We start from the raw sequence: 26,882 nt of genomic DNA on the forward strand, positions 1-26,882 counted from the left end.
ATCTATATATCTATATATTCGAGTCTAATCATGGCTCACCAAAACCAGTAAGAGAGATTGAAATGATTATATCTATTCTGGATTATGAAACACTAAAGGACGGAAAAGAAACGGCTTATCAATGGTTCTCTTGATAGGATTTAAGCTTTGCTCATCATTTCAATAACAATAATAATAATAATAATAATAATAATTAATCAATCAAAAGTGAGATTATTGTTATCCAAAATGACAAGTCCAAGCTTAATGATTATTCTCCTTTCCCTTTAAAAACAGAAACATAAAAAAAAACATATATTTAATGTAATGTAAAGTATAAAAGAAAATTCAAAATAACCTCTAGACTTGTCTTCTAAATAGAAGACAAAGAGGTATTTCTAAACGCTTGATAGAAAACGACATTTTGTTTTAAGAATTTCCACAAAACTGGACATGAGACTATTCTAGAAAAAAGACGTTTGTGTTGTAACTTGGAATCCTTTAATATCTACTATATAACCCAGGCAGAGAGGTATCTGTCAAAGAAGATATATATATATATAAAATGATTATTTAATATGAAGATCCTATCTGAAACATAATAGCAATATGTCTGGTCTATCATTGGACCATCCTCAAAAAGAACTTGAACTACTACCACCAAGTCATTACGGTGATTCATATCCCGGGTGACTGGAGATGTCTCAATAAATCTATAAAGATAATTTGACTGAACTTCTTTTTAAAGAAATATATAAATATAAATATAAATATAATATACTATATAAAAAGGTGCAAGGTTAAGAAAAGCAAGGGATATGAAGAGAGGAGGGAAATTGGGGTAGGTTAATCGGACAGACAGAATTCTGGGGCGGTAGGTTAAAATACAATTTAGGTTTATTACAAAACATAAAATTCCAAAAAAAAAAAAAAAAAAAAAAAAAACAAAAACAAAAAGCTTGTGCGCTCTTCTTTTATAAAGACTTTATATATTCATTAGGTATTGTTCATTGATTGGTAGTGGTAGTGGTAGTGGTAGTGGTAGTGGTATCAATGCTTCTATATCATCATACTTTATCGCCTTTGCTTTATAAAACAAGTTCCTGGTTTACAATTTTCATTTTCATTTTCATTTTTCTCACACCTTTTTATTGTACCTGATTAATGGTAACATAGCAACAAAAGGTATTTTCCATATGAGTGTGTGTATATACATATTCAATTCAATTACTCAATCACTCAATCACTGGTATACATATACATATACATATACATATACATATGTATATAATATGTATATGTATATAACTCAGACGTCATCTCTTGTGCCTTTTTCTTTTTTTTTCTTCTTCTTCCTCTTTCATTCTCCCTTCTTTTTCTCTCTCTCTCTTTCTCTCTCTCTCTCTATATATATTTCACACTCATAACTACTCTCACCCACCCACCAACACACACACACATTTTCTCTCTTTCTGCTTCTTCTTTCTCCTTCTATTCTTCTTTTTTTTTTCATTTTATTTTTTTCTGTACAACTATTAATAAAATTACCTTCTACAACCAAAAGCAGCAGCAACAACAACAACAACAACAGCAACAACAATAGAATACCATTATTACCACTATAATCACTATTACCATTACCATTACCATAATTTCTATTATATATTCTTCTCACATATGCGTAGTGACATTCTAGTATATTCATCCGTTTCATTTATCACATTCATCGTAGCATTCGTCGTTTCATTGCGTTCATTTATTGAATCTGACACATGGAATACGGTGAATGAATGTTATTCGACTGCTGATATTGACACTATGAATGTCGTTGTACGGCTGCTCCGAGAATCCGATCAACCTCCCTTTCGACTATTCGGACAGCCTGATACTGTAGTTTGTAGCAGTTATCTGTCAGCTTTTTTCGGCTATATTGAGACACAGAAAGTGAGCCTAGTGGTAATGTATACACCATATATAATGTATTTTAAAAAGAAAAGAAATTATTCTCTTTCTCTCTTGTATATATATATCCTTTTTATTTAATTATTTATTTATTTTATTTGTGCATTTATTAGCTTCATGTAAATATGGCAGTGTGTGTGTCGATTATTCTTGGAAGAGCAATAATTGCTTTATTTTTTGATGATCTGTGGCCAACCGAGAGCCAGGTTAGTTTTTGTTAATGATTTGTATAAACATTCATTTAAAAAATATATAAATTCAATTACTTACTCTTTTTACTATTGGTATCAAATAATAATAATAATCAAATCAAATCAAATTTAAATTTAAATTTAAATACAACCTTTTATATATATATATAAATTGTATATGACTAATATTAAATAGCACATATATGATCGAATGTTGAATTTTCTTTTATTCAAAATCATCTTCATTGGTGCTGTCATGGACCCTGTCTGGAGGCACATCCTGAGGCTGTCAATGTGGGTTGGAGTATTGGGATTTATGCGAATCTTTAGTTTATTGAGTAGAGACAGATTTGACAATGTAAGAATCAAGAAATGGAAAAATGAAATTGACTATAAGCTATATATATATATATATATATATTGTATTGGTTTTATTAATATTATTTCTTTAACAAAAATTGGTAGCTCACTACATTGGCTTATACTTCTCCAGTACAATACTACAAGATTGCTGGTCTGCTGAGCGTCCTTTTTGCATGCAGTATTGCATGGTATTTAGGCTGCTTTGTATTTTTCCCTGCATCAATTACCTTTCTTACGCTCGAGGTAAGTAATCCTATCTACCTGATTATATCTATATGTATTAAAACAAAATGTGAATTGTAATATCAATAATTTTTTTGTTGTTGTTGTTTCATTTGCAGTTCTTACCGGTCGTTCTTGACACAGTACAGGTCATGACGAAATATTTTGCCCATTTGCTGGATCAATGGCGTGAAAATGGCTTTGAAAGCAAGAGAATCATCAGTTACTACACAGAACTTGCAGCCGATGTATTGATCCTAGGCTGTACTCTGTTACAATACCTTCAACTGCTGGTAATTTATAATTTCATATATACCTCAACAACAACAATGATACTAATCATAACAATTAGTGGATGCATGGGATTTCGTTTGGCTTGGTTGATATCGTACTTTTGCTGAATGTCAGAAGTGTCTTGAAAAACTTGCACAGTAAATTACAGATCCACCGTGAGCGATGGAGAGCACTTTCCTATGTCAGAAGCAGGCAAGTTTTCTATATATATATATATATATATATATATATAATATAGCTAACTAATGATATGTATATAGATATGTTCATGCATCAATAGCAGAAATAGCAGCCTATAATGATGACTGTGCAATATGTCGTGAAAAGATGAAGACAGCCAAGAAGTTGGCTTGTGGCCATCTATTTCATTTGTGAGTAGAGTATATATACTTTAGGAAATATCGATTGACAAATCTAATCGTTACTTGCTCACTCATTTTTTCTATATCATTTTCTTTTTCTTTTTCTTTTAAAAAAAAAACCTCTTAGACACTGTCTACATGCTTGGATCCAACATCATGTATCAAAACCTACATGCCCTACTTGTCGAAGGCCTTTGTCCCCCTTGTCAAACGAACAGAGCTCATTAGGAAGTTCACTACTGGCTCACCAAATGACAAGTCCTGTCTATTGAACAGTAACAGAAGGATAATTATCGACAAGAGATATATATGTATTACTTAATTGCACTCATTTCAAGATATCCAACACACATACACACACACATACACATACACACATACACACATACACACATACACATACACACATACACACATACACACATACGATAAAGTAATGTGATTATGTGCGAGTGTACGTTTCATTCTTGTCATAACAAAACCAAAACACATACAACATACAACACATACACACACACGTACATACACTACAAAACCTGGTTCAAATCTATTACTATCATTACTGCTGTATCTCTCTATCTTATATATATATTTCTGTACATCACTTTTCTTCGTTTCAGTGTGTATATAATATATCTATTCAAGCAAATACATTTGTACATGTAGAATATCATCAATAAGATGTGTGATCATTGCTTACGTGTTTGGTTTATGGTTACCATATAAAATACATAGATTTCAAATGAACGAATGCATTATTGTTATTATTATTATTATTATTATGCATCACCACACCACACCACACCACACCACACAGAACAACATAACACAATGAGTTATATATTGGAGCTTGCTACTGAGTTTATTGGAATATCAAGGGGTGAATAATAAAGTTCTAGAGCTCTTCTAGAGCTACAAGATCCCATCGCTGGTTAGATGCCTCTTCACCTTCCTGTTTCTCATAGAGAATAACCTCGGCACCATCCTTTTCACTAGCACCCCTACAGACAAGTATGCATCAATAGATCAATAAATAGAAAAAGATAAACTACTGTTGATGTACCTTATATCAAGTACCAGAGTAGGATCAGCTGCAGTATGGATATAACCCTCATGATCAATCAGCCAGCTTTGGTTGGCCGAGTCTTCTTGAGTATCCTTTTGAGAGTATTGAATGATGTGTGCTGATATGATCAATGCAATAGATCCCAAGATATACAGTAAATATAAAGTCATCAGCCAAAAAACAAAAACTTACTGTCGTGTTTTATGCGACCGCCTTTGACATCAAGAACCTTTCCACTGTTGAGGTTGATAAAGAAACCTCTACGATATTCAAACAACCTTTATACACACACATATATATATATGAGAACCTTGGGATAATAAGATGTTTCTATTGTTGTTTGACTTACTGGTTTGCATTGTCTTCATCCTTTTTCTCCCAGACAACAATATGAGCACCGTCTTTTTCTGAACCCCCTGCTACATCAATAACCTTTCCATTGAGCTAATATATATATATATATATAATAGTTTTCAATAAACATCTTGTCTGAGGTCTGTCTTTCTTAAAAAGAATAAAAGGAGTTACTTACCTGAGAGACTATAAAGAAAGGACCACGAGGAATGTACTGAACCATACTGTTATTTTGATTGTAAATATAACTTTAACGAAGAAGAAGAAGAGAAAGAAGAGAAAGAAGAGAAAGAAAAAGACCTCTTTATATGCAAAAACTCACACGTCCCTCTTTTGTCTCGGTCATTCTATCTTTATTTATTTGTATTTATTTTTAAGCTTCTAGGCGTATGCACGTTTATGCAAAGGGTGACGTTTGTTTAAGAGTTTGTTCAAGACATATTGATTCTTTTTTTTTTTAATACTAATAAAACTACAGGCCAACATTATTAATGCTCACACATCTTACCACCCACATAAATATATACTTCTTGTTGATCACCACCACCATTAATTATCATCCAATTGTTATCGATTCATTTTGTTTAATAATTAAGTTTTTATATATATATTATTTTTTTACAAAATAAAAAAAAAGGGGTCTCTCTTGTTCTTTTCTTTTCTTTATCTATATATCTTTAACTTCTTTATCTCTCTCTTGTGTATAATATATTATAGTAAAGTATATGATATTATATATGTATACATGTTTTTGTGTGTGTGGGTGTGTTTTTTTTTTTAAAAAAAAATGTAGAAGTGTGTCTTGTATATGTATATGTATGTTTTTTTTTTTTTAAAAAAAAAGAATAAAGTGTGTATATATAAAAGGCTCATTCTTTACCATCCGCGCTTGGCGAACTTCTGCTCCTCGGTCAACTCATCAAGGTTGATACCGACCATAGCCTCACCGAGGTTCTCGGAGACAGTGGCAAGGACAGCAGCATCGTTGTAGTGAGTGACGGCTTGGACTGTTATTTTTTATGAAGATATAAGAATCACAGCAAAAGAAAACAGAATAGATCTTTTCTCTCTCTCTCTCTTTATATCTTTATATCTTTTCTTTACTTACCAATAGCCTTTGCGCGCTTGGCGGGATCACCAGACTTGAAGATACCGGAACCAACAAAGACACCATCACAGCCCAATTGCTATATAAAAATAATAATTATAACAACAGCAGCACCAGCAGCATTAACAAATATTAGTAACCCAATAATTTTTGTAGCAGCAACACCAAAACCAACAGAGAAAAAAAAAGTTATAATACATATATACATATATACATATATATAACCCACATGTGTACACATGTGTATCCCAAAAATATATATATATAAAATAATAATAAAAAAACAGTCCCTGTTGCTACTAACCATCATGAGAGCAGCATCGGCAGGGGTGGCGACACCACCGGCAGCAAAGTTGACGACGGGAAGACGACCGAGACGGGCGGTTTCCTTGAGGAGATCGTAAGGAGCCTGGAGGTCCTTGGCGTAGGCGTAGAGCTCCTCGTCGGTCATGGAGGAAGCACGACGGATCTCGGAGGTGACGGTACGGATGTGACGGACAGCCTCGACGACGTTACCGGTACCAGCCTCACCCTTGGTGCGGATCATGGCAGCACCTTCGTTGATGCGACGGAGAGCCTCACCGAGGTTCTTGGCACCGCAGACGTAAGGGATCTTGAAGTTGTGCTTGAGGATGTGGTTGGACTCGTCGGCAGGGGTCAGGACCTCGGACTCGTCAATGTAATCGACACCGATGGACTGGATGATCTGAGCCTCGACAAAGTGGCCGATACGGACCTTGGCCATGACGGGGATAGTGACGGCAGCCATGATCTCCTTGATCATCTGGGGGTCAGACATACGGGCAACACCACCGTTCTTGCGGATATCGGCAGGGACACGCTCCAATGCCATGACAGCACAGGCACCGGCCTCCTCAGCAATGCGAGCCTGCTCAGCGTTGATGACATCCATAATAACACCACCCTAAAAAGCACAATACAATATGATATGGTATGATATGATATGATACGACAGGCAGGCATAAGCAGGCACAAATACAGCAAATATAACAATTAGATCTTTGGCTTTTTATCCTTTATCTTTATTCCCAAAATAATAAATATATTCTATTCTATTGTATATATGTATATAAAGTATATAATACATCTTTTTTCTTTTTAAAGTTTCTTTTTATTACCTTCAACATCTGGGCCAAACCAGCCTTGATGCTGTAGTTGTTCTTGCCAGTGTTATCAGCAGCGGCTTCCTTGGTGTGGAGGTTAGCAGGGACGGAGAAGTTCTCAGACATTTTTTATTTTTTCTAGATTTGTTAAATAAAATAAAAAAACAGATGGAACTGTGAATTGCTTGAAAGATTGTTTTTTATATGTAATTTTTTTTTTTAAAAAAAAAATTATTTTTATTTTATTTTATTTTATTTTCTGACGGGCAAAACAATAATAAAGTCCGACCAAAAGTTAAACAAAACAAAAAAAAAACCCAAAAGATAATAAAAATTGCTATGTGTATTATGTGTGGTTGTATAAAAAAGAAAAAAAAAAAGAAAAAGGGGAATCAGACCAATAGAAGGCTTAACCGCACGTGATTGTGTGAAACGGTTTCTTATTTTTATTTATTTTATATATTTTTCGTATAGAATTTTTGGGCTGTGTGAGTCACGACACATGCCCAGTCCATCTACTTGCAAACCCCCCCCCCCCTCTCTATTCTCCCTTCCACTCTGCCATATTTTTTTTTTATATTTATTTTTGCCATTTAGATCTGCGCATAAAAGTCGCAAATCTCATCAGCTTTTTTTTTTTACTTTATATTGAATATACATATAACATCATTACACTATACAAAAAATAAATAAACAATCTATAGACTTTGATTCTTTTGTGCTTGTTATATCGCAAGTCAGGACGTATTCGAATCGCAACTACTAAAGATCATTTTCTTTGACTCATACTTTGTACAGTCTTTTTTTTTTTTTTTCTTAAAAAAAATAAATAAATAAATAAATTGCGACGTATATTAATAATCATTGACTCACTATTACACAGCCAACTATCTTTAGCTATAAACACACACACACACACATATATATATATATATATACATGTCAAATACTTGAATATCTAAAGGATCACCAAGAAATGGCTAGTACAGTGGACAGTATTCCACAAATAATAATATATGAGCTGAAAATAAAAATAAAATACAAAAAGGATGACGAGGCATTTGCAAGTCATTCATTTTCTACAGTGATTGTATTTGTTATTGTACGATCAATAAATAAATAAAAAATGATCCTTTTATTTTATTTATTTTTTACTTATAATAAACTTTATTCAAAGTTAAAGAGCAAATAAAATTAAAATTAATGCTTTTGTGTATTTGTTTGCAGATAAGACAGGTGGAGGGAGGGGGGAAGTATATATATAAAAAAGTTTAAAGAAAATGACTATATATACATACGGATAATCTATTGGCTTAAAAATAAATAAAATTTAAAGTACCGTAACATTTGGGGTTATTGTGTAAAGGAGATGTGGAGGATTCCAGAAGCATATTGTCTAAGGGAGTACCAAAAAAATAAAAAAAAGGGTCCTGTCATTGGCCCTTTACAACGAATTTTGTATATATGTCCTTAGATATAGATGAGGGGTTGAATAAAATAGAATAAAATAAGCTATATAGTAAAGAAGAGCGGGCTGAATTCTATTTGACTTTTTTGATTTTGATTTTGACAGTAGACTCTGTACTCGATTACCCGCATACACAAATCCACCTTATTTCCAGGGACACATCTTTTTCTTTTCTCGGGCAATGTTATAATTACCAGGTTACACCCAAGTCAATTTGACGGAGGAATACGGGTTGGACTTAAAGACCCCCATTTACTCCAAGATCAATACAAAAAAAGTAGTCCGTGCGCTCAATATTATTACTTTGATTTTATTTTACTCGACTACCATGGAATATCTTATTTTTGGTCTTTTGGATTCTAGTGAACTTGAGTAAAAGTCCCTCTTGCTTCTTTCTATCCGAAGCAAGATCTTCAATATAAGGTTTGATTTCATCCACTGACCAAAGCTTCTTTTCAGCAAACAGGGCAGCAAATCGCTGGGCAGGATCAGTAGACAATTCAGTTACTGGAAAGTAAGACACATAAACCTGAGTTCTATGAACAGCAACTCTCTCATTACAAATATACAGCCCCTACAAAACGAACAAACAAATACATTAATCATCGTATACTAAAAAAAAAAAAAGAAGAAGTTTCTAATCTGTCTTGATTTACCTTTAACATTTCCAATGAAGGCGTAAACACGTCTGGTGTAAGTTTTGTCCAAACTTCCATAAAATCTTCGTACAGCCATTCTTTTCCCTACAGAATATTAAAGTATAGAGCAAACATCTCAATACCTCTTTATTGTTGTTTTTGTAGGTACTAATCATACCTTTTCACTCTCCAGAATAAATCGTCCAAGGAAACTGCAGACCTTGTTTTCATCAAGACAAACAACACTATCCTTGTCCAAACCAAACTTTGGATCTGCTGCAAAGGATCTCAGACATGCCAAAACAACCTGATCAGGGATCTGTCCAGTCGCATACTCTTCATCTTGGCGGACACCCTCCTGGATCATCTGCTTAGCAATATCGACCGGAATTGCCTTTACATCAATGTCTTGAAGAACACAGTAGGTCACAAGGACATCGATCAAACGATGCAAATGGCTTTGATCCACAATACGGCAATATCCTACAAATATATATTTATGTATTGAATGTATGTATATAGTCTAAATTTTAATGCTCATTTCTTACCATTCAATTCAAATACATATCTTTCTTCAAGTCCTCGTCTCAACTCTGCTTCACTGGCCTGAACAAGAGACAACAAATCATTGAAAGTGTAAAAAGTCTAAAGATTATTATTATTATTATTATTATTATTAAATACAAATAAAAATCATAACAAGACTTGTAATATTATCACTTGTTAATGTTTATATATATATATTCTTCTTGTTTACTTTGTCTGTCAGGCTAGATTCACGATGATGACCTGCATAGCTTGTGTCCCTGAGTAAAGAATCGATGCGTTGAAGACGAGCAATACATGGAATCAACTCAATCGAACTCGACAGATCGTCAACAACGCTTATTACATTGTTTGATTCCGGAAGAGCAAGAAGCATCGAGTTTGATGTATTGACTTGTCGTACAATATAAGTTGCTGCATCTGTACAAAGTACTGCTTCTTCTTCGGCAAGTCCTTTGATCGTAATACTTTATTTTATTATTATTATTATTATTATTATTATTTAAAAATATATATATATATATATATATAATAGTAATGATGGTAATCTTTGTGACATCGTACTTTCCAGATTCAAATGCTCGAACAAGGTCTTCGGAATGAAGTTCGATCACACTGAATGTATTCTTTTCAAATGTATTGCCATATGTTAGTTTTGGCATAATGTCAAAATATCTCTATCACTGCCTCTCCCTTTATATATATATATATATATATATATATATATATATTTTATTTTGGATATATAATGTGTGTGTGTGTGTGTGTGTGTGAATAGAAATTCAGATTTGACAGTCTGTACAAAGCGAGATTTTTTGTGACCATTTGTGAGTGTGCATATTAATTTAATTAATTAATTCTTTTTTTTTTTTTTTTATTTGAATATTTGAATATTTACTAAACGCACACAATAGGACAAGCTATTGACAAATAAAGAAGAAAATGTTTAACATTAACAGCAAATGATATCAATTATGTATGTGAGTTTTTATGTGAGTAGAGTGACTTGAACAAGGCACACCTTCATGTATGTTAGCCCCCGCACTTCCCCACCTTTGTTATTCTCATTAGTTTCTTGAGTGTGTAAGTATTTGTAAGTATGTTTGTTAAATGTGCGTATATATATATATATATAAAGATAGAAACCAGTGCCAGACTACTGTTGAATATACATATAAAAGAGAGAAAGAGAAAGAGAAAGAAAGAAACAAATGAAAACCAAAATATAGTATAAAAATAATGTAGATTATGAAAAAAAAGGAATAAAGAAAGTGAGTTAATATTCACGTCTCTACCTTTTCTTTCTTTCTTTCTTTCTTTCTTTCTCTTTCTGTGTGTGTTTGTGTTTGTGTGTGTTTGTGCATATATATGTTTGTGGTTGTTTTTTGTGGTCTTCTTTGGGGTTAATCCTAAAATATCATTCTTAATAAACACCTCTTTGTTTTTTTTGATTTTTTTTTGATTTGCGTTTTGTTTGTTTGTTTGTTTGTTTGCTTGTTAGGTTTTTCTTTTAATCCTGAGGAGGGGGTGGAGGAGGAGCAGGTGTGGAAGGTGGTGGTGGAGGAGCAGGCTCAGAAGGAGGAGGAGGAGGAGGAGTCCATGTGTTTTCAGCAGGAGGTTGCTAAAGTAATTAAAATCAAAAAGATACAAATGTCAATTAATTAATTAATTAATTTTATAAAAGAAAAATAAATAAATAAATAAATATGCACTTACTGCCCAAGGAGCTGATCCTGATGGTGTTGGAACTTGGGTTTCATATCCTGGATAAGCATTATATCCATATGAAGCATAGCCGTAGGCAGCGTAACCATAGGGATCTTGTTGTTGCTGTTGTTGTTGCTGTTGATGCTGCTGGTGATGTTGCTGCGGTTGCTGCTGTTGGTGGTGGGTTTGGTGATGTGACTGATGGTGTGACTGATGGTGTGATTGGTGTTGGTGTTGTTGACCATCGTACTGAGGTCTGTAATAGGTGTTACTACCGCCTCCACCGGAAGGAGAGACATGGCTACGATTAGCCCAGGGTGCAGTTCCAGGTGCTCCACCGTCACTAACACCAGAAGGACCACCGGCACCGCCGCCAGCACCAACGGCACCAGAAGGCTTTGCCCATGGAGCATTACTAACACCACCACCGCTACCTCCACCGACTCCAACACCTCCACCCGCACCACTCTCTCTCTGCCATGGTGGTGCTCCACCTGCTGCTGTAGGTGCTGGTCTTTGCCAGGGTGCAGCTCCGGCACCACCGCCATTACCAACCGGGGCACTACCGCGATCACCAAACTACACAATTTTTTTTTAAAATAATAATAATACCAGTTAATATATGTATTATATACATGTGTGCGTATGTTTATGGGTGTGTAAATTAATAGACATGCTATGCTATAAATCATTGTGCATTTAAAATTGTAGCAATAATATAATAATAATAAATAAATAATAATAAAAAAAAGAACTCTAGACTTACTTGTCGTCGTCTTTCATCATAAGGCTCTCTGCCTTGTCCTTCAGGTACATTCTCACCCAGTTCTGCCATCAAGTTCATGTATTCGCTGTCGAGTTGCTGGTTACGCTCTCTTGCCTGCTCGAGATATTCAGGGTTGTTGCGCTGCAAACAATCACGTGCAGTATGGCCATGGCCATTACAGATGCGACATGTCAAGCTAACAGTAAGGTTCTGGCGTTCGGGACATTCGTAACGACGATGTCCAATAGCACCACAGTTCAAACAAGTCTGGTTTTCATCATCGCGCAAAGTTCCGTTGAGTGCAGCCAATTCTCGGAGTTGGTTGCGCTTAAGTTCGTTTTGACCTTCAGGTGTTGAAGCAGACTACAAAAAAAAAAAAAAGAGAGAGAGAGAGAAAAATATGCATATAGATATGTAAGTACATATTTGTTAGTCTTTCATTTCTGTATGCATGCATACACACGCAATTTGTTCTACCATTATTGTTGTTTTGTGTGTGTGTGTGTGTATGTTTAGGTATTTAATCTCCACCCTCCCTAGTTACTACTTTTACTACTGCTTTTACTAATCTTTTTTCTTCTTCTTCTTCTTCTTCTTCCCTTCTTTCTTTGTATAAAGATATATATTCCGAGACTTACGGTTTCAATGATTTTTTCAATCAACTTAACAGCCTTCTTGACCTTGTCCTCGGTATCAGCCATGACAAGACAGTGGAGATCTTCTTCGGGGGCTGAACTAGAGGCAGCATCGGTGCGTGATTTTCCTTCTTTTACCGAACCTCGACCACGGATACTGATCTTTGCTCCAGAATCAGACTCCATTCCCTTGAGAGTATTTCCACGGGGACCGATCAAGAGACCAATGAAGTTGATTTCGGGGAACTCTTTGGCTGGAATGTAGACCTTTTCTTGGAGTCTGCTGGGACGTTTGTAATCAAGCGGAGGCTTGAAGCCAGGAATATTCTTTATCGCATTGTCAATCAATTTGTGGCGTTCGTCCTCGAGTTTCTTGCGATAACGGGCCTCACGGGTGTTGACACGCTTACCATCTGCATTGTAGATGGGCTCAGGAGAAGGAGATCTACAGATTTATACACATGTATGTATATGGATTGTTCATATGCGTATTTATGTGCGTTTATATATATATATATATATAAGAAAAAGAGAGAAATTAACGGGTTAATATGTATTATTATTTTATGAAAGAACATCAAATTATTTATGATTACTGCAACCCTTTTTTTTTTACCTTTCACGCTCTGGAGGAATGAAGTCTCCAGTACGCAATTTACGGTTGATTTCTTCCAGTCTAATTTGCACTGATCAAATAAAATAAAATAAATATACATTTATATATATATATATATATATATGGTGTAGTCGAGATGTGTTTACTTACACACATAGGTGTCAGTCTGGTCACGACTAAGTTTTGGTAGAGCTGTGGGTACACCGGGAATATAGATTTTTTTATCCTCATCACCCCATCGACTCTTTCTCTTTCTTCTTCCGCCATCAGCGCCATTAGTAGAACTATCAGGTGCTAAAGAAAAAGAAAAAAAAAGAAAATTATAATCTTAGTATACAAATACAAAATACATATCTAAAAGAATTGTTCTTATTCTTATTCTTCTTATGCTAGATAGCTTAATTATTATTATTATTATTATTTCACAATGAAAAGTAAATAGCCAATAGTAATTAAGGAATCAGACTAGTTAATTGTAAAACAGCAGCACAAAGCAATTGTTTTTCTTTGTTTTGTTTTGTTTTTTTACCTATGGGAGAACGGGGTACATGGGATTTCATGTTGATTTCAGAAGCCAATAATGAATAGCTTTCCTGCTTGATTGGATAGGGCTGATCCATCGGCTCCTCATCATGTTGTCCATCGTAGCGTCTCTTCTTGTTTCCAAGAGGAATCACGTTTGTACCTATTGTTATAACAGTAATAATAAATTTTGTTTTTTTTTGTTGTTGATGATATTTTTTGTTTTGTTATAAATTTTTTTAAAAAAAAGAACAAGGATAAAGAAGAAAAAGAACAAGGATTAGATTTTGTATATACTTTTTTTTTCTGCATTCGTAGTTCTTTTTTTTTGTGGGGGTCATTAATCTTTATTCTATAATCAAATCTTAATCCTAACCTGTTGGTGTCCACATTGAACAAGTCAAGATGCCATCTTGCGATCGAGCGTTGCAGACTAGGACGAAACTTTTGTCAATTGTGACGGTTTATTTGCCACGTCATTTATCCGCTCCAGGGCATCTATGGCTGCTTCTTACCTTTTGTAAAATGGTTTTTTTTTTTATTTTATTTTATTTTAGCCATTATTTATGTATATATATTGAGCTTCTAGAATATTCTATTAAAAAGAATAGTATCTATAAAGGAATTAATATCCAAGCCCACACACGCACATAGACTGGTAGACATATAAACATACAGACGATAAAACAAAAAAAAAGGAGGGGGGGAACAGACAAAATATAAATTAATACAGGTATTGGTGCCATACAATGATATTTACCTCCAGAGCTGCAACGTAAGCTGTCAAATCGTCTCTTTCTTGTACAAAAGTCAGGTGTTAATGTTGTATAATATTCAGCTGTTAGATTGTTAACGTTGTAAGAAAAGGAGAGGGTTACGGCACCAAAAATAACAAAGCTTAGACCTATGAGTGTAACCGCAAGAGTTGAAAGGGCATATCTTGGCTTACTTGCACATCGATTCTTGACAGTTATGCACCGAGGATTGATATAAAGGAAGGTACCTTTATTGAATTTGTAACTCCCTCCTTTCTTTTCAGAAATCCTTGAGTTTGGTTAAAGGCGAAGAGCGGAATATACACGTTCGAAAAGTCTTACAATGGGTGTGGACAGAAAGTTCCAAAAAAAAGTGGCAAAAATGTGAGTTGTATTATTGGTGAGTGCTTCAAAATATTTTGTCCCTTTTTTGAACTTATAGTCTGTCCACACCAAGTGTGTTTTTTTTTTTTTTTTTTTTTTTTTTTACAAACAGACACACTATGACCTAAAAGTTGGGTTGCAAGGTCTAAGGTCTTTGTACAAAGAATACTACAGATACTGGAGGTGTTATACCTGTCAATCGTAATCACAACAAAGTTCACCAACAGTCTCGCGTTTTTTCTTAATACATGCTACAAAACTCCAGTTACGCCGCATCGATTTCCTTTAAGCTTGACTAAATCTTTACCAAACACAAAATCTCCCATTACAATGAAAGGCACCTTGTTTCTTGGACGCGATTTATCCGCACTACGGGAAAAAAAAGTGGGGTTTTATGGCTGCTTTATGGCGGTTTGACAGGGCGGCTTTGTGGCGGTTTTTTGCCAAATATCCACTTTGCCCCCCTGGAGTTTAAATACATATTACAGATCTCCGCTTTCTGATTCTCCTTTGTTGGCTCTTCTATTGGACAGCGTTTCATTCTTTATTGTATAAAGTATATTATATAATCGATTACTTTTATTGGGTACTCTCTTAAATGTCATTTATTACTTTAATATTTTAGCTTAGAAAGGAATTCTATTGGACACTAGTAATTTTTTTTTAATGTTACTTTTATGAAAACAGTTTTTTATTGGATAATATACATGTAAATGTTTGATCATTTTAATAAATACAAATTTTTATTGGTTATTACAATAGATGATCATTTTTATTAATCATTTTTATTGGTTGTTATGACAGAAAAAAAATCATATTGTTCATTTTACTGGTTATTATGACAGAAAAATAAATAATATTGTTTATTTTATTGGCTGTTAAAGCATAAAAAAATCTATAGATACATTTTATTGGCTATTTACTATTTAATATTCTAGGTTTTCATAGTAAAATATCCTATTCAATTCCACTACACTGGATTACTTACAAGACTGTAATATTTTATGGCGGTCCCTCCAGAGATGTGCAACTCTTGCAGTTGATGCCCAGTTTCCGAGACATCTAGTGAAGTCTATACCAGAATCCTTCATTATATTTGCGTGCCTGGCACACATTTCTTTCTTAAGTGCTACTGGTATAGACCCCCAGCTAGGATTAGGACCAAGAGCGATCACTGAAGGATGGGCAGCCATATCATCACATATAAGCTTTGTACACATATCGAGTGTGGCCTTTTCGTTACTTGTTACTTCAATGCCAAGGTCTTCACTTATCATCTTGAAGATATGCTTTAAAGTTATTTCACGGAATATGCTCACCGGTTTGCGGATGGTATTAGCACTAGACTATTAAATGACATATTAATATATATTCAACTCGTTTTATTTTTTGTCTTACAATGGCAGAGACAGAAGGCGAAGTGTGTTGGTTGGAAATGTTTCTATTCTCCAGTTGGCTCTGGAGAGCAGTAATCTCCAAATTCAAATCTTCACTGCTCGTCTTCATTTCGAGCTTCAACTCTTCGATCTGTGCCTTCATTTCAAGTTTGGCCTTTTCTTGGCCTGCCTTCAAAGATAGTATCTCATTGTACATGGTGTGTAGCAAAGAGATGGAATTGTTATCTGTGTTATTCATGTTGAGAGTTTGGTTTACCTGAGAAAAAGGATTGTTGTGAAAGAAAGATAAAGGCCGAAAAAATTTTCTATTGTCTATTATTAGTTTCATATAAATGAGTTTAACCTATTGGTCCAGCCAATATTATTATTGGGCTACTGTAGTTCTAATAACAGCTATTACGCAATGTTTTAGCTTCTGTTCCTGAGTTTATATTTGTATCATCTATGTCAATGACTACAAGTAGACAATAAGTCTATACAAATCTCAACGCTATTAAGTATAAAGGCATATTATTTAAAAGGAATTATCAATATTCATACCTTTATTCTTAAGTGTTTATTTCCAACCTAAAAAATGTCTTCAAATTCAATCCTTGATAGTTACCAATGCAATCAATGCAAAGAGCGCCACACCAATTTAAAAAAAGCCAAGAGTTGTAGAGCTCAATGCTTTAAGAACCGTCATAGAAGACATAATGATATCCAGACTTCACAGACCACGCTTGTTCCTGGACAAGTCAGTGTTGTTTTGAACACTGTCTCAAATGACACTATCGAGTAAATCTACAAATCACATACATACTATTAGAAAGTGTAATTAATTATATTGTTACCTTCATAAACAAGCAGAGAACGTGCTGATGCAATCAAAGATCAGATCATGGATACACTCAACAGCGAAGATAACGATGATCCAATTATGAATATCTTTAGTAATGATGATAATGATGAGTCTATGGTAAGATATATATATAGATATACATGTCTTATTATATAATGCTAATTATTATCTACCTTGTTAAAGTATGATGCGGAACTTGGCAACGACATGGATATCATTGAAAACGAAACATCTCCTTTGGTTTTTGACTTCAGTCAGCCTACACCTACCCCTGACAAAGACGACGCAAAGAACCTTGAGTTTCTCAAGATCATTAAGGATTTTGGTATCTCCCGCAATGCCCATGAAATGATAGTCAAGCATTTCAACAGCATTTTGGAAACGTCGACTTGTATTACATACAGAGCATGTACTCCTCATCTCAGCAAAAAGCTTTTGAAGCGTTTCTCTGGTGTTGAAGAGACAGTCCATGATATCTGTCAGAGGGGATGTATGCTCTTTACCAGTCTATCCCAGACTGAGTGCTCCAACTGTGGACAAAGCCGGTACAAAACAAGACGTGGAGAAACCGAGGGTGGTGATCTGGTTGCTACTGCCACAATGATACAGCTTCCATTGGCGAGACAACTTGCTCTTGCGTTAGCCAACGAGGATACAAGAGCAGATATGCATTACCGCCATAATCATGAGTCAAGCTCGGATGGAAGTAAAACCGATGTGTTTGATGGCCAGGTTTACCAGCAAGCAAAACATCTGTTTTCCGGAAAAGATGACATTGCAATTTCGTTGTCTGTTGATGGATTCACGCCACACAATGTTCCTGGTTCTGTAACGATCCTCCATGCCACCATTCTTAACCTGAATCCCATGGTCCGGTATGAGAGAAGCAGAATACTCCAGATCGCAATGATCCCAGGTCCAGGTGCACCTGCCAATTTCTGGTCGTTCATGGAACCAACGATGAAAGAGCTCCTGGTGTTGGAGAGCGAAGGGATGGTCGTCAAGACACCAAACGAGACCATTCGTGCCAAGGTACATATCTTAATGGTCACTGGTGACATTCCCGCCTTAGCAAAGTTGGCATGTCATTCTGGACATATGAGCAAAGACGGTTGCCGTATCTGTCATGTTGTCGGCCAATGTCCCAAGCACGGACAATACTTCAGAACTTTGCCCAGCACCAATATCCGTACGCTGGAAAGTTTCCAGAATTTTTCCCAGGCCAGTGCATCCAGCCGCAAAGGGTTAAACGGACAATCCCCCCTGGTAACATTGAAGGTATTCTCTGGACCATTGTTTTTTGCCCTCGATGAGATGCATGGACTTTGCCATGGAATAAGCAAGCAGGTCTGGGGTTTGGTTTCTGGTACCTACGGAACAGACCATTGTTTTGCTCTTTCTTCTGGTGTTCGGAAGGAGATCGGTACAGCAATGTACAAAACAAGAAATACCATCCCTACATCCTTCCATGGCGATTGGAGGGATGTATACAAGAACCCCGGGTCGTTCAAGGCCGTCGATTGGGCAGACTTTCTTCTGTTCGTCGTCCCTACGCTGGTGGCAGAGCGTATTGGAGATGCAACTGCCCGGAACGCGTTACTTGGCTTGGTTCAAGCATGTAACCTACTCATGAGCTGGGAGTTATCAGCAGAGGAACAAACCTCTATCAAAAGGTATATTTTAGTAAAAGCTATGTGTTATTCTATTATTTATTCTAACTATTTTTCTTCAGTAAACTTGAAATATGGAACATGTACCTGGAATCGCTGCTTACAAGTGGAAAAATCAAAATCAATATTTTCACTATAAACCAGCATCTTCTTCAGCACTATCCTCTCATGATTGACGCATACGGCCCACCTCGTGCATATAGCGCCAGATCCGTGGAACGGGCAATCGGTGAATACTCAAGGGCTATCAAGAGTAATTCTGCTATAAATGTTAACGCTGGCAATATCATGCTTGGCTTAGCACAAATACGACAAGCAGAGGCCGGAGCCACTGTCATGATTACAGAAGCAAGAACAGCACGACACTTACAATATGAAGATTCCACTGCTGGTTGGCCGTTGACAGATGAGGGTGAGCGTGTTGGTGCTGGGTCTGATAGTGAGTTCTGGGGGCCTTTGAGGAATAGAACGATCCGAGATAGTTTTGAAGGCATTTCTTGTCTTTCGAAACTTCTTGAAGACTTCTACGAATCAAAGGGGGAAGAGTGTAGTATGATTGAAGCAGCTATACAAACTAGCCGCAAGGCATTTGTCAATGGTTGTGTGATTGACTCTGCACTCAACCAAAATTGTGTAAGGGAGGCACATAACATCAGATTACAGATTCAGGTTGATGAAAACCGCAACATAAATTCTGCATACTCCCCGGTTTACAAGGATTTCTTCGGAAAAGTTGTTGTCTTCTTTGAGCACAAGCTCAACAACAAGAGATGGCCGCTTGCTCTTGTAGAGATTGCGGCAGTCCGTTTGGTAAATGGTATACCAGTTGTTAACAATGGGCAAATGAAGCCAAAGGTAGTTCACCTGGCAGATGTCAAAGAATTGGTTGGTTTGGTGAAGTCGGACGCGACTATAAATACAACAACAACAACAACAACAACAACAACAACAACATACATAGTGTGGTCAGAGCTTAACCGCGGCCCAAAATTGTCACTTGGTTCTCTTGCAGACCTATAATTTGTTTTTTTTTTGTAATACATTTTTTTTTTCAAAGTCTTAACATATTTTATTTTCTCAGCAGAAAGTTTAGATATTTTCTTCTCTTTTTCTTCTGACTTTTAATAGTCATCAAATGCAATCTACATTTACTAAAAATGTAAAGTCTGTAGTTAAAGCTTACTTTTGTCTATCAGGAAATTTAATTTTAGGTGGTCAATTTGCTTTTTGTCAACCTTTTCAAAAAACAGAGATTTTCTAGTTTCAAATTGGATTTTTAGTGATTTTTTAATTATTATAGGCCGAAAACATAGTCACAAAAGCAAAAAACCGCCATTTTTTCCCGTAGTGTATGTAGCAGTAGAAGCCGTATGTCGGCCATACCTAGATGATATATATGCATTTAAAAGAGCCGATTGTAATGTAAGAAGAAAATGGCCAAAAAAAAGAGAAAGCTTAAAACTTGTACAAGTTAGCTGTGAAATTTGAAGCTTTTGAATACATATGAATGTGATTATACAAACCTGGTTAATCAGCTATATCTTAAAGAAAAAGTGGGGAATTACCAGTGTAAGCCAATATCTTGGCTGTAGCAGTAGACGGTACATATGGAGGAGAAACGAAATAATGCTAACAATTAAAAAGGTAATATCTGGTAGCTACAGAATCAAATATTTAATATTGAATTAAAATACACGTCTCTGTAAAGAAATCAAGAGCCAGAAAAAAAAGAATAAGCGCTTAACATAGCGGGGAACAGACCGTGCAAAGCCAAGTTTATTAGCAGTGCAGTTTCTGTCCTGAAAATGATAAATACCCAACGTGTCTTGTTGTAAGCCCCAGTTCTAATGACTGGTGTGGCTCCAACATGTGGATCATAGTTGGGCGCGCAAATTCTTTTTAAAAAAATCAAAGTACTTATCAAAATGGGGAGCAGACCGTGCAAAGCCAAGTTTATTAGCAGTGCAGTTTCTGTCCTGAAAATGATAAATACCCAACGTGTCTTGTTGTAAGCTCCAGTTCTAATGACTGGTGTGGCTCCAACATGTGGATCATAGTTGGGCGCACTTTGAAAGGGAATAAGGTAGGAAAGATGCAAACATGTGTACTTATCTTAAAGTTGATGGTTTCGAATAACTAGTACGCAGTCAACAGTTTTGTTAAACATGTTAAACACGGCAAATTCATCAATGGAGAACAACCTAATAACATAACTGCGGCAGATGCTATTTATCGCACGATAGTTGAGATGTGACTGCTGTATATACTCTGTGACGGAGATCAGCGTTAGGTCATAAAATATTACCATATTTGGATGATCCTATATAATCACTAATGAACACATTTCAATAAACTTGGGGTGGACAGACTAAAAGTTCAAAAAAGGAAAAAAAAGACCAAACATTTAAGTCATATCATTGGGCGAGAGTTTTAATTAATTCTGCCCTTTTTTTGCCCTTTTTTTTGGAGGTTCAAAAAAAGGGCAAAAAAAGGGCAACATTTTTAATCGACTCTAATTAGCTAGTTTTCTTCCATTGTCACTAGAATTGAGAAGAGAAGCATTTTTTATGGAGAAGATGTGTCATATAATGAGAGGTCTAGAAAAACTCGCAATAAAAAGTTCTCACTTAATGACAGAGACGGGATTATATGCACTATTTTATCAAATATGTATTTTGAACTAATTTTGAACTTTTTTTAAATAAAGATGTGGACAGTCATAAATTAGTCTAATTGACTAAGTTCTGGATGAAGTTGTTTTGCCCTTTTGGTCTGTCCACAGATATTTTTTGGTACGTAATTGTCCACCTTATTTACTTTTTCTAACAGTCAGTTAGGGGCTTCTCAAGCACCCGCCAAGGTCCTAAATGTTGGCGGTGATTTCCATATACGGATTGGCGAGAGTTTCTTAAATTAGTAACCTTCGCCAACAAGATTGGCTAAATTAGAAAATCTTGGCTAATACTTATTTGGATTTCAACGCCAACTTTTAGGACTTTGGCGAGTGCTTGAGAAGGCCCTTAGGTGGCTATTTTTTTTATTCTTTCAATAAATAGAGAGGGTGTCGAGTTATGATAATTTCAAGATGACTAAAAAATAATTATTTGTAAAACCCAATCAAAAATAGGAATAAAGCTCAGACACAGTTATGAATATTATAAGTTGAAAACATTGATACTAAGAAATTTAGAGGAAATAGACCTTAATAAACTTGACTTTCCAAGGCCTATTTTATTAAGTAAGTATGAAGAAGAGGCTACTGGCTATCATACATTTTGTTTTGGAGTGGGAAAAATAAGCCCAATTTTTACTAGAAATTTAGTGAGCATTTGAAGTAAAAAATCAGGGATTACCTAACTTTTGGCTTCAAATGCTCACTAAATGGCCTCCACCATGAAATTTGCAAAACAAGTATTGGAATTTAATTCGCCGCGTAAAATAAAAATTTGCAAACGTTTGCAATTCAGGCTCGAAGACACCCTCTCTAATCTAAATACTAATTCTTTTATCCAAAAAAGGTAAGCTAAATATCTGAAAGCTAATTTTGATTCGCCCAAAAGAAATTAACATCGTCCAAATTTAAAGTTGAAACACTATTCAATTTATCAAACTCGTGACTCTATCTCACTCCACTCTTTCTCTCTCTCTCTCTTTCTCTCAATTACTTTTCACACACCACCATGGTCCCTGTCACTTTGCCCTTCTTATATATTACACGACATTCCTTCATTTGAAGCAAATCATCTCGACCCACCCTTTTTTTCCCCTTTATTACTATAATTATTCTTATCTTTATTCGCCTTAATATTATAATATTATATATATCATTCTCTTAACTACATAACATAGTTACAAAAACACACACACACACACACATATATATATATTTTTCTTTAATTAACTCACTATTCCTCACTTAAAACCCCCAATCCCCAAACCTGGGACGGGATGGATTCAACTATTAATAATAACAATAACAACGATGACACTCAAGTTACGCAATCAACACCATCAGAATGTTCTAATTGCACATTACCTGCCACATTTATGTGCTCGTCCTGCGGGTTGAGTGGACCTCGATATTGCTCCGATGAGTGTCAGAAGAGTCACTGGAAACATCGCCACTATAAGACTTGCGAGGCTACAAAAGAAGCCAGAAGATCCCGAGCAGTCCGGGATTCCCAAACAGGATTTAGATCATCAACAAACACAAACACAACCACAGCAACATCAGCAGCAGCAATCGTATCTGGCCGAGGATCAGATCGTCAAAGACATGGTACTTATTGTTGTTGTTATGTTTAATGTAATATATTCCAAGTAAAGAAAAGAAAAGAAAAAGAAGTGCCAAGAGCAGAGTGTAACACACCCTTATTTTTTCTTTTTTATTTCACTTTTGATTTTTGTGTTGGTTATAATATACTAAATAAACTCATTTGTGGATTTCATCATTAGGAAGATCATCTAGTTTTACAACAACTGATATTCCTCTTCAGAACTTAAACGATACCGAAACAAGACCGAATAGAATTAATACCGATGATGACGATGATGAAGATCGTTATGGTGATGACCTCAAGTTTTACATGCACCAGATCTATCTTATCATTAAACCTGTGGTTGTCTGTATTGTATTGAGTATATTTTGGGTAAAGGTGTCCTTTAGTGGCCAAAGTGATTACAGGTAATATATATATATAATTTTTAATTAACTAATTAATTAATTTATTAATTAATTTATTAATTTCTTGCTATATTATATAATAATAGTCCCACAAGACCAACCTATGCTGTCCTGGCCCCGAATACAGGCAGTGGTAGCAGTACAACAAGTGGCAGTAGCTCAAGTTCCACTGGTGGAACAGCCGCACTCAATTCACTTGCCAATGCTGCCATTATTATTGGACAGATTATTGTGGTGACCATCATTATTGTCTTTATCTTTAAGAAAGGATGGATCAAGGTTAGGATTATTATTATTATTATTATTATTACTATTATTATCGTATCAATCTTATATATATATATATATGGGTATATTGGCTTGCTTTGATTTTTTGTTTCAAAAAAAAATGATAATAATTTGACGAATTTTTTTATATGTATATTTAATAGATATTGATCGGCTTCTTTATGATTGTGGTAGTTGGTTTGCTAGGCTTCATGAGCTATTTATTATTACTGCAAGTATATACTATATTTCTATTTTAATCAATTGGGATGTAAGAAAGGAAGATCAAAAGGAAGAATGAATGAAGGAATGATCAAAAGTCAAATGTTACTAACAAATTACCTAATTTTGATAAAACAATCGATTAGTAATCTCATCCAAGTATTTTCTATACCTTTGGACTATATCACCTTGGCCATTGCATTGTGGAATTTTGCAATGGTTGGGCTTCTTTCTATTTTTTGGAAAGGGCCCCTATGGCTACAGCAGTCTTATCTTACGATCATGAGTTCTTTAATGGTAAGATTCCCTGCATACACGTAGATTTTAAAAAATCAAATACATTGATTTCTTCTTCTTTGGCTTTAACTTTAATTAATTAATTAAACTAACAAAAAAAATTATTATTATATAAATACATTCTCAATACCTTTGTTTTTGTGTGTGTAGGCATTTTCATTAACCGGATTAGAGCAGTGGACTACCTGGATCTTGTTGGGTTTATTGGCAGTGTGGGGTAAAATTATTATTAGTCTTATTATCATAATAATAATAGTAATAATAACATTTGACTTCATTTTTTTTTTGCTTTTAGATCTTGTTGCTGTTCTCTGTCCGTTTGGGCCATTACGACTATTAATCGAAAGCTCAAAGACCCAACAAAGAGAGGTTCCTGCTCTTTTGTATTCGGTAAATGCAGTGTGGTTTATGGTAGCCCCAAACGACCACTTCCGGCTGTCTACCAGTATAGCCAATACAATCACAGACACAATAACAACCACAGGAACCACAGGAACCACAATACCGTATTCCTCTTCTTCCTCTACTACGGTCATCACTAGTCCCGAACCCACTCTCTCGCCATTTTCATCATTCTCACCTGACTTTCGTCGCTCACGAAACCTCACCCACTCTTCGTTTGCAAACACATTCCACAGCCATACCAATTCTTCTGAATACGAAGCCTCTACCTCCTCAATTGCTCCCTTGAATCAGAACTCTTCTCCGATTTCGCGCGATCTTCCGTCGACCCAATCGCTCACAAGCACTCTAAATAATAATACCAAGGCTGAACAAGGCTCTACCTTTGAGTTAGGCACATCAAACCGAAGACTTGATGATCATAATGAACAGCGAGACGAAATAGATGAAGAAGATGGTAAAACAAGATACAAAAAAGAAAAAAAGAAAAAAAAAGAAAGAAAACTAACAAAAAAAATGTATATATCCGTATTTCTATGTGCCTGTGTGCCTGTGTGCATCTTTTTTTTTCCTATTTGTTTTTGGTAGCTGAACGAAGTGGCCTAAAGCTGGGCTTGGGCGATTTTGTATTTTACAGCGTATTGGTGGCTCGGGCAGGTAAGAAATTAATGATAGTTACATCATGGTCAACAACAACAACAAAACTAATAAAAGTGATAAAAAATCTTAAAATGTTTTGGAATATCATTTTGTTTGCATCTGTGTGTGTGTGTGTGTGTGTGTGTGTTTGTGTGTTTGTGTGTTTGTGTATTGATACAAAAAATACCAAATGCAAACATGCGTATGTGTGTGTGTGTGTATGTGTGTGTGTGTGTGTATTTTATGTAGCCATGTATGACTGGATCACTACGGTGTGCTGCACGGTTGCTGTTCTGACTGGACTTACGACTACGATTTTCTTGCTGGCGATTTACAAAAAAGCGCTTCCGGCACTTCCGATCTCGATTGCGTTTGGAATTTTGTTTTATTTTGTGGCCAAGACGGTACTAGTACCATATATTGGTGCTTTGTGTGTATTTGGAATGGTTGGGCTCTGATTTATATATAAAAAGAGAAAGAAAAATAAAAAAAGACAGTAAAATAGAAAGAGAAAGATAGAAAAGAAAGAAAGGGTTGTTGAGAGTGTATAGACAAACAGGCAGGCAGTCAGACATACATACATACATACATACAGACAGACAGACAGACAGACAGACAAAAATTGAATTAAGGAAAATACTTCTCTGAAGCAGGTAAAAAAAAAACAAGAAATGTTGAGATATAATATAATATAATATAATATAATATAATAAAATATAATAGGTAGAAAAGGTGGTTTGTGAGATAATATTTGAGAAAGTCAAGCGACCAGCGTATATAAAAGGAAAAAGGAAGAAGAAGCAATTAGCAGAAAATAAAGGTAAAATAAAAGGAAGAACAACACAAAAAAAGGGGCATTAGACTATCGAGAGAAAGAGAATAAAAGGTGTTGAACAACAGTAAAAGCTATGGCTACAGCTACAAAAAAAGAGGATATAAAGGACATCTTTTTTCTTGGTTAATTTCTTGATACTGTTGCTTCTTCTTATTTTGTGTGATCCATTATTGATTGAAGTGATTGTGTATTGATGTGTATTGATGTGTTGCGTATGTGCGTGAGTGAGTGATTGGTGTGCTTTTGCGTGTTTGTGTATGTGTATGTGCGTGGAGAGAACGAGAACGAAAGAAGATATTGAAGAATGGGGGAAAGTGGAGGTTGTGTATGTTGTAAGTTATATATATATATATATAAAAGAAGAAGAAGACAAGAAAAAAATAATATTTAAGAAGAAGAGCCTGTGCCTATTTCGTGGGGTGAAGTAATGCTACGATAGAACCCAGAAGTTGAGGGCGATCGTGGAGTGGGCCGCTCGAGGAAATGCCGGCCGTTTGTGTCACTGTAAGCCGGTTTGTTCGGAAGCTGTGTTGGAGGCGATGGTGAATCGATCTCTAGGGTGTCTA

The 26,882-nt window shown here is 35.4% G+C and overlaps 8 protein-coding genes across 8 annotated transcripts; 3 read left to right on the plus strand and 5 right to left on the minus strand.

Moving 5' to 3' along the window:
- Nucleotides 1-1,656: 1,656 nt before the first annotated feature.
- PHYBLDRAFT_142106 (hypothetical protein) lies at nucleotides 1,657-3,645 on the plus strand (the record flags this gene model as incomplete). Its single annotated transcript, XM_018430740.1, has 8 exons — nucleotides 1,657-1,923; nucleotides 2,055-2,147; nucleotides 2,329-2,490; nucleotides 2,598-2,738; nucleotides 2,837-3,010; nucleotides 3,070-3,166; nucleotides 3,292-3,382; nucleotides 3,501-3,645. The coding sequence occupies 8 exons, from the start codon at nucleotides 1,657-1,659 to the stop codon at nucleotides 3,643-3,645; spliced, it is 1,170 nt and encodes a 389-aa protein (XP_018294630.1).
- Nucleotides 3,646-5,379: 1,734 nt separating this feature from the next.
- On the minus strand, nucleotides 5,380-7,174 carry PHYBLDRAFT_122810 (hypothetical protein). The gene is made up of 4 exons (XM_018428890.1): nucleotides 7,041-7,174; nucleotides 6,206-6,826; nucleotides 5,902-5,980; nucleotides 5,380-5,800 (listed from the first exon to the last, which is right to left on the minus strand). Exons 1-4 carry the CDS (start codon nucleotides 7,149-7,151, stop codon nucleotides 5,670-5,672), a joined length of 942 nt encoding a protein of 313 aa, XP_018294631.1. The 5' UTR covers nucleotides 7,152-7,174; the 3' UTR covers nucleotides 5,380-5,669.
- Nucleotides 7,175-8,803: 1,629 nt separating this feature from the next.
- PHYBLDRAFT_63199 (hypothetical protein) lies at nucleotides 8,804-10,339 on the minus strand (the record flags this gene model as incomplete). Its single annotated transcript, XM_018441083.1, has 6 exons — nucleotides 8,804-9,067; nucleotides 9,150-9,236; nucleotides 9,310-9,614; nucleotides 9,680-9,776; nucleotides 9,889-10,144; nucleotides 10,242-10,339. The coding sequence occupies 6 exons, from the start codon at nucleotides 10,337-10,339 to the stop codon at nucleotides 8,804-8,806; spliced, it is 1,107 nt and encodes a 368-aa protein (XP_018294632.1).
- A 1,958-nt stretch (nucleotides 10,340-12,297) lies between these two features.
- Nucleotides 12,298-14,089, minus strand: PHYBLDRAFT_122815 (CCHC-type zinc finger transcription factor; the record flags this gene model as incomplete). The annotated part of the gene is made up of 5 exons (XM_018428891.1): nucleotides 13,931-14,089; nucleotides 13,552-13,695; nucleotides 13,402-13,471; nucleotides 12,789-13,230; nucleotides 12,298-12,513 (listed from the first exon to the last, which is right to left on the minus strand). Coding segments are annotated over exons 1-5 (963 nt in total), but the record flags the coding sequence as incomplete, so codon positions are not given.
- A 1,851-nt stretch (nucleotides 14,090-15,940) lies between these two features.
- PHYBLDRAFT_63197 (hypothetical protein) lies at nucleotides 15,941-16,697 on the minus strand (the record flags this gene model as incomplete). Its single annotated transcript, XM_018441082.1, has 3 exons — nucleotides 15,941-15,957; nucleotides 16,051-16,408; nucleotides 16,461-16,697. 3 exons carry the CDS (start codon nucleotides 16,695-16,697, stop codon nucleotides 15,941-15,943), a joined length of 612 nt encoding a protein of 203 aa, XP_018294634.1.
- A 336-nt stretch (nucleotides 16,698-17,033) lies between these two features.
- Nucleotides 17,034-19,990, plus strand: PHYBLDRAFT_63196 (hypothetical protein; the record flags this gene model as incomplete). The annotated part of the gene is made up of 5 exons (XM_018441081.1): nucleotides 17,034-17,236; nucleotides 17,306-17,417; nucleotides 17,484-18,332; nucleotides 18,579-18,973; nucleotides 19,033-19,990. 5 exons carry the CDS (start codon nucleotides 17,034-17,036, stop codon nucleotides 19,988-19,990), a joined length of 2,517 nt encoding a protein of 838 aa, XP_018294635.1.
- A 267-nt stretch (nucleotides 19,991-20,257) lies between these two features.
- PHYBLDRAFT_63195 (hypothetical protein) lies at nucleotides 20,258-21,278 on the minus strand (the record flags this gene model as incomplete). The annotated part of the gene is made up of 5 exons (XM_018441080.1): nucleotides 20,258-20,353; nucleotides 20,536-20,628; nucleotides 20,787-20,865; nucleotides 20,964-21,106; nucleotides 21,276-21,278. The coding sequence occupies 5 exons, from the start codon at nucleotides 21,276-21,278 to the stop codon at nucleotides 20,258-20,260; spliced, it is 414 nt and encodes a 137-aa protein (XP_018294636.1).
- A 1,583-nt stretch (nucleotides 21,279-22,861) lies between these two features.
- Nucleotides 22,862-25,979, plus strand: PHYBLDRAFT_185773 (hypothetical protein). Its single transcript, XM_018439139.1, has 9 exons — nucleotides 22,862-23,249; nucleotides 23,426-23,654; nucleotides 23,741-23,933; nucleotides 24,086-24,157; nucleotides 24,198-24,440; nucleotides 24,591-24,657; nucleotides 24,736-25,299; nucleotides 25,431-25,499; nucleotides 25,731-25,979. The coding sequence occupies exons 1-9, from the start codon at nucleotides 22,919-22,921 to the stop codon at nucleotides 25,937-25,939; spliced, it is 1,977 nt and encodes a 658-aa protein (XP_018294637.1). The 5' UTR covers nucleotides 22,862-22,918; the 3' UTR covers nucleotides 25,940-25,979.
- Nucleotides 25,980-26,882: the final 903 nt, after the last annotated feature.

This window comes from Phycomyces blakesleeanus, assembly GCF_001638985.1.
Source record: "Phycomyces blakesleeanus NRRL 1555(-) unplaced genomic scaffold PHYBLscaffold_5, whole genome shotgun sequence".
Classification (NCBI taxonomy): Eukaryota; Fungi; Mucoromycota; class Mucoromycetes; order Mucorales; family Phycomycetaceae; genus Phycomyces; species Phycomyces blakesleeanus.

What these genes read in the sequence shown, in the direction of transcription:
- PHYBLDRAFT_185773 (XM_018439139.1), top strand. Translation starts at nt 22,919, where the DNA reads ATGGATTCAACTATTAATAATAACAATAACAACGATGACACTCAAGTT. An exon ending in ATCAGATCGTCAAAGACATG is followed by an intron (nt 23,250 to 23,425) that starts GTACTTATTGTT and finishes TTTCATCATTAG; the next exon opens with GAAGATCATCTAGTTTTACA. An exon ending in GGGTTTATTGGCAGTGTGGG is followed by an intron (nt 24,658 to 24,735) that starts GTAAAATTATTA and finishes TTTTGCTTTTAG; the next exon opens with ATCTTGTTGCTGTTCTCTGT.
- PHYBLDRAFT_122810 (XM_018428890.1), bottom strand. Translation starts at nt 7,151, where the DNA reads ATGTCTGAGAACTTCTCCGTCCCTGCTAACCTCCACACCAAGGAAGCC. An exon ending in GTTTGGCCCAGATGTTGAAG is followed by an intron (nt 6,827 to 7,040) that starts GTAATAAAAAGA and finishes TGTGCTTTTTAG; the next exon opens with GGTGGTGTTATTATGGATGT. An exon ending in CCGATGCTGCTCTCATGATG is followed by an intron (nt 5,981 to 6,205) that starts GTTAGTAGCAAC and finishes ATTTTTATATAG; the next exon opens with CAATTGGGCTGTGATGGTGT.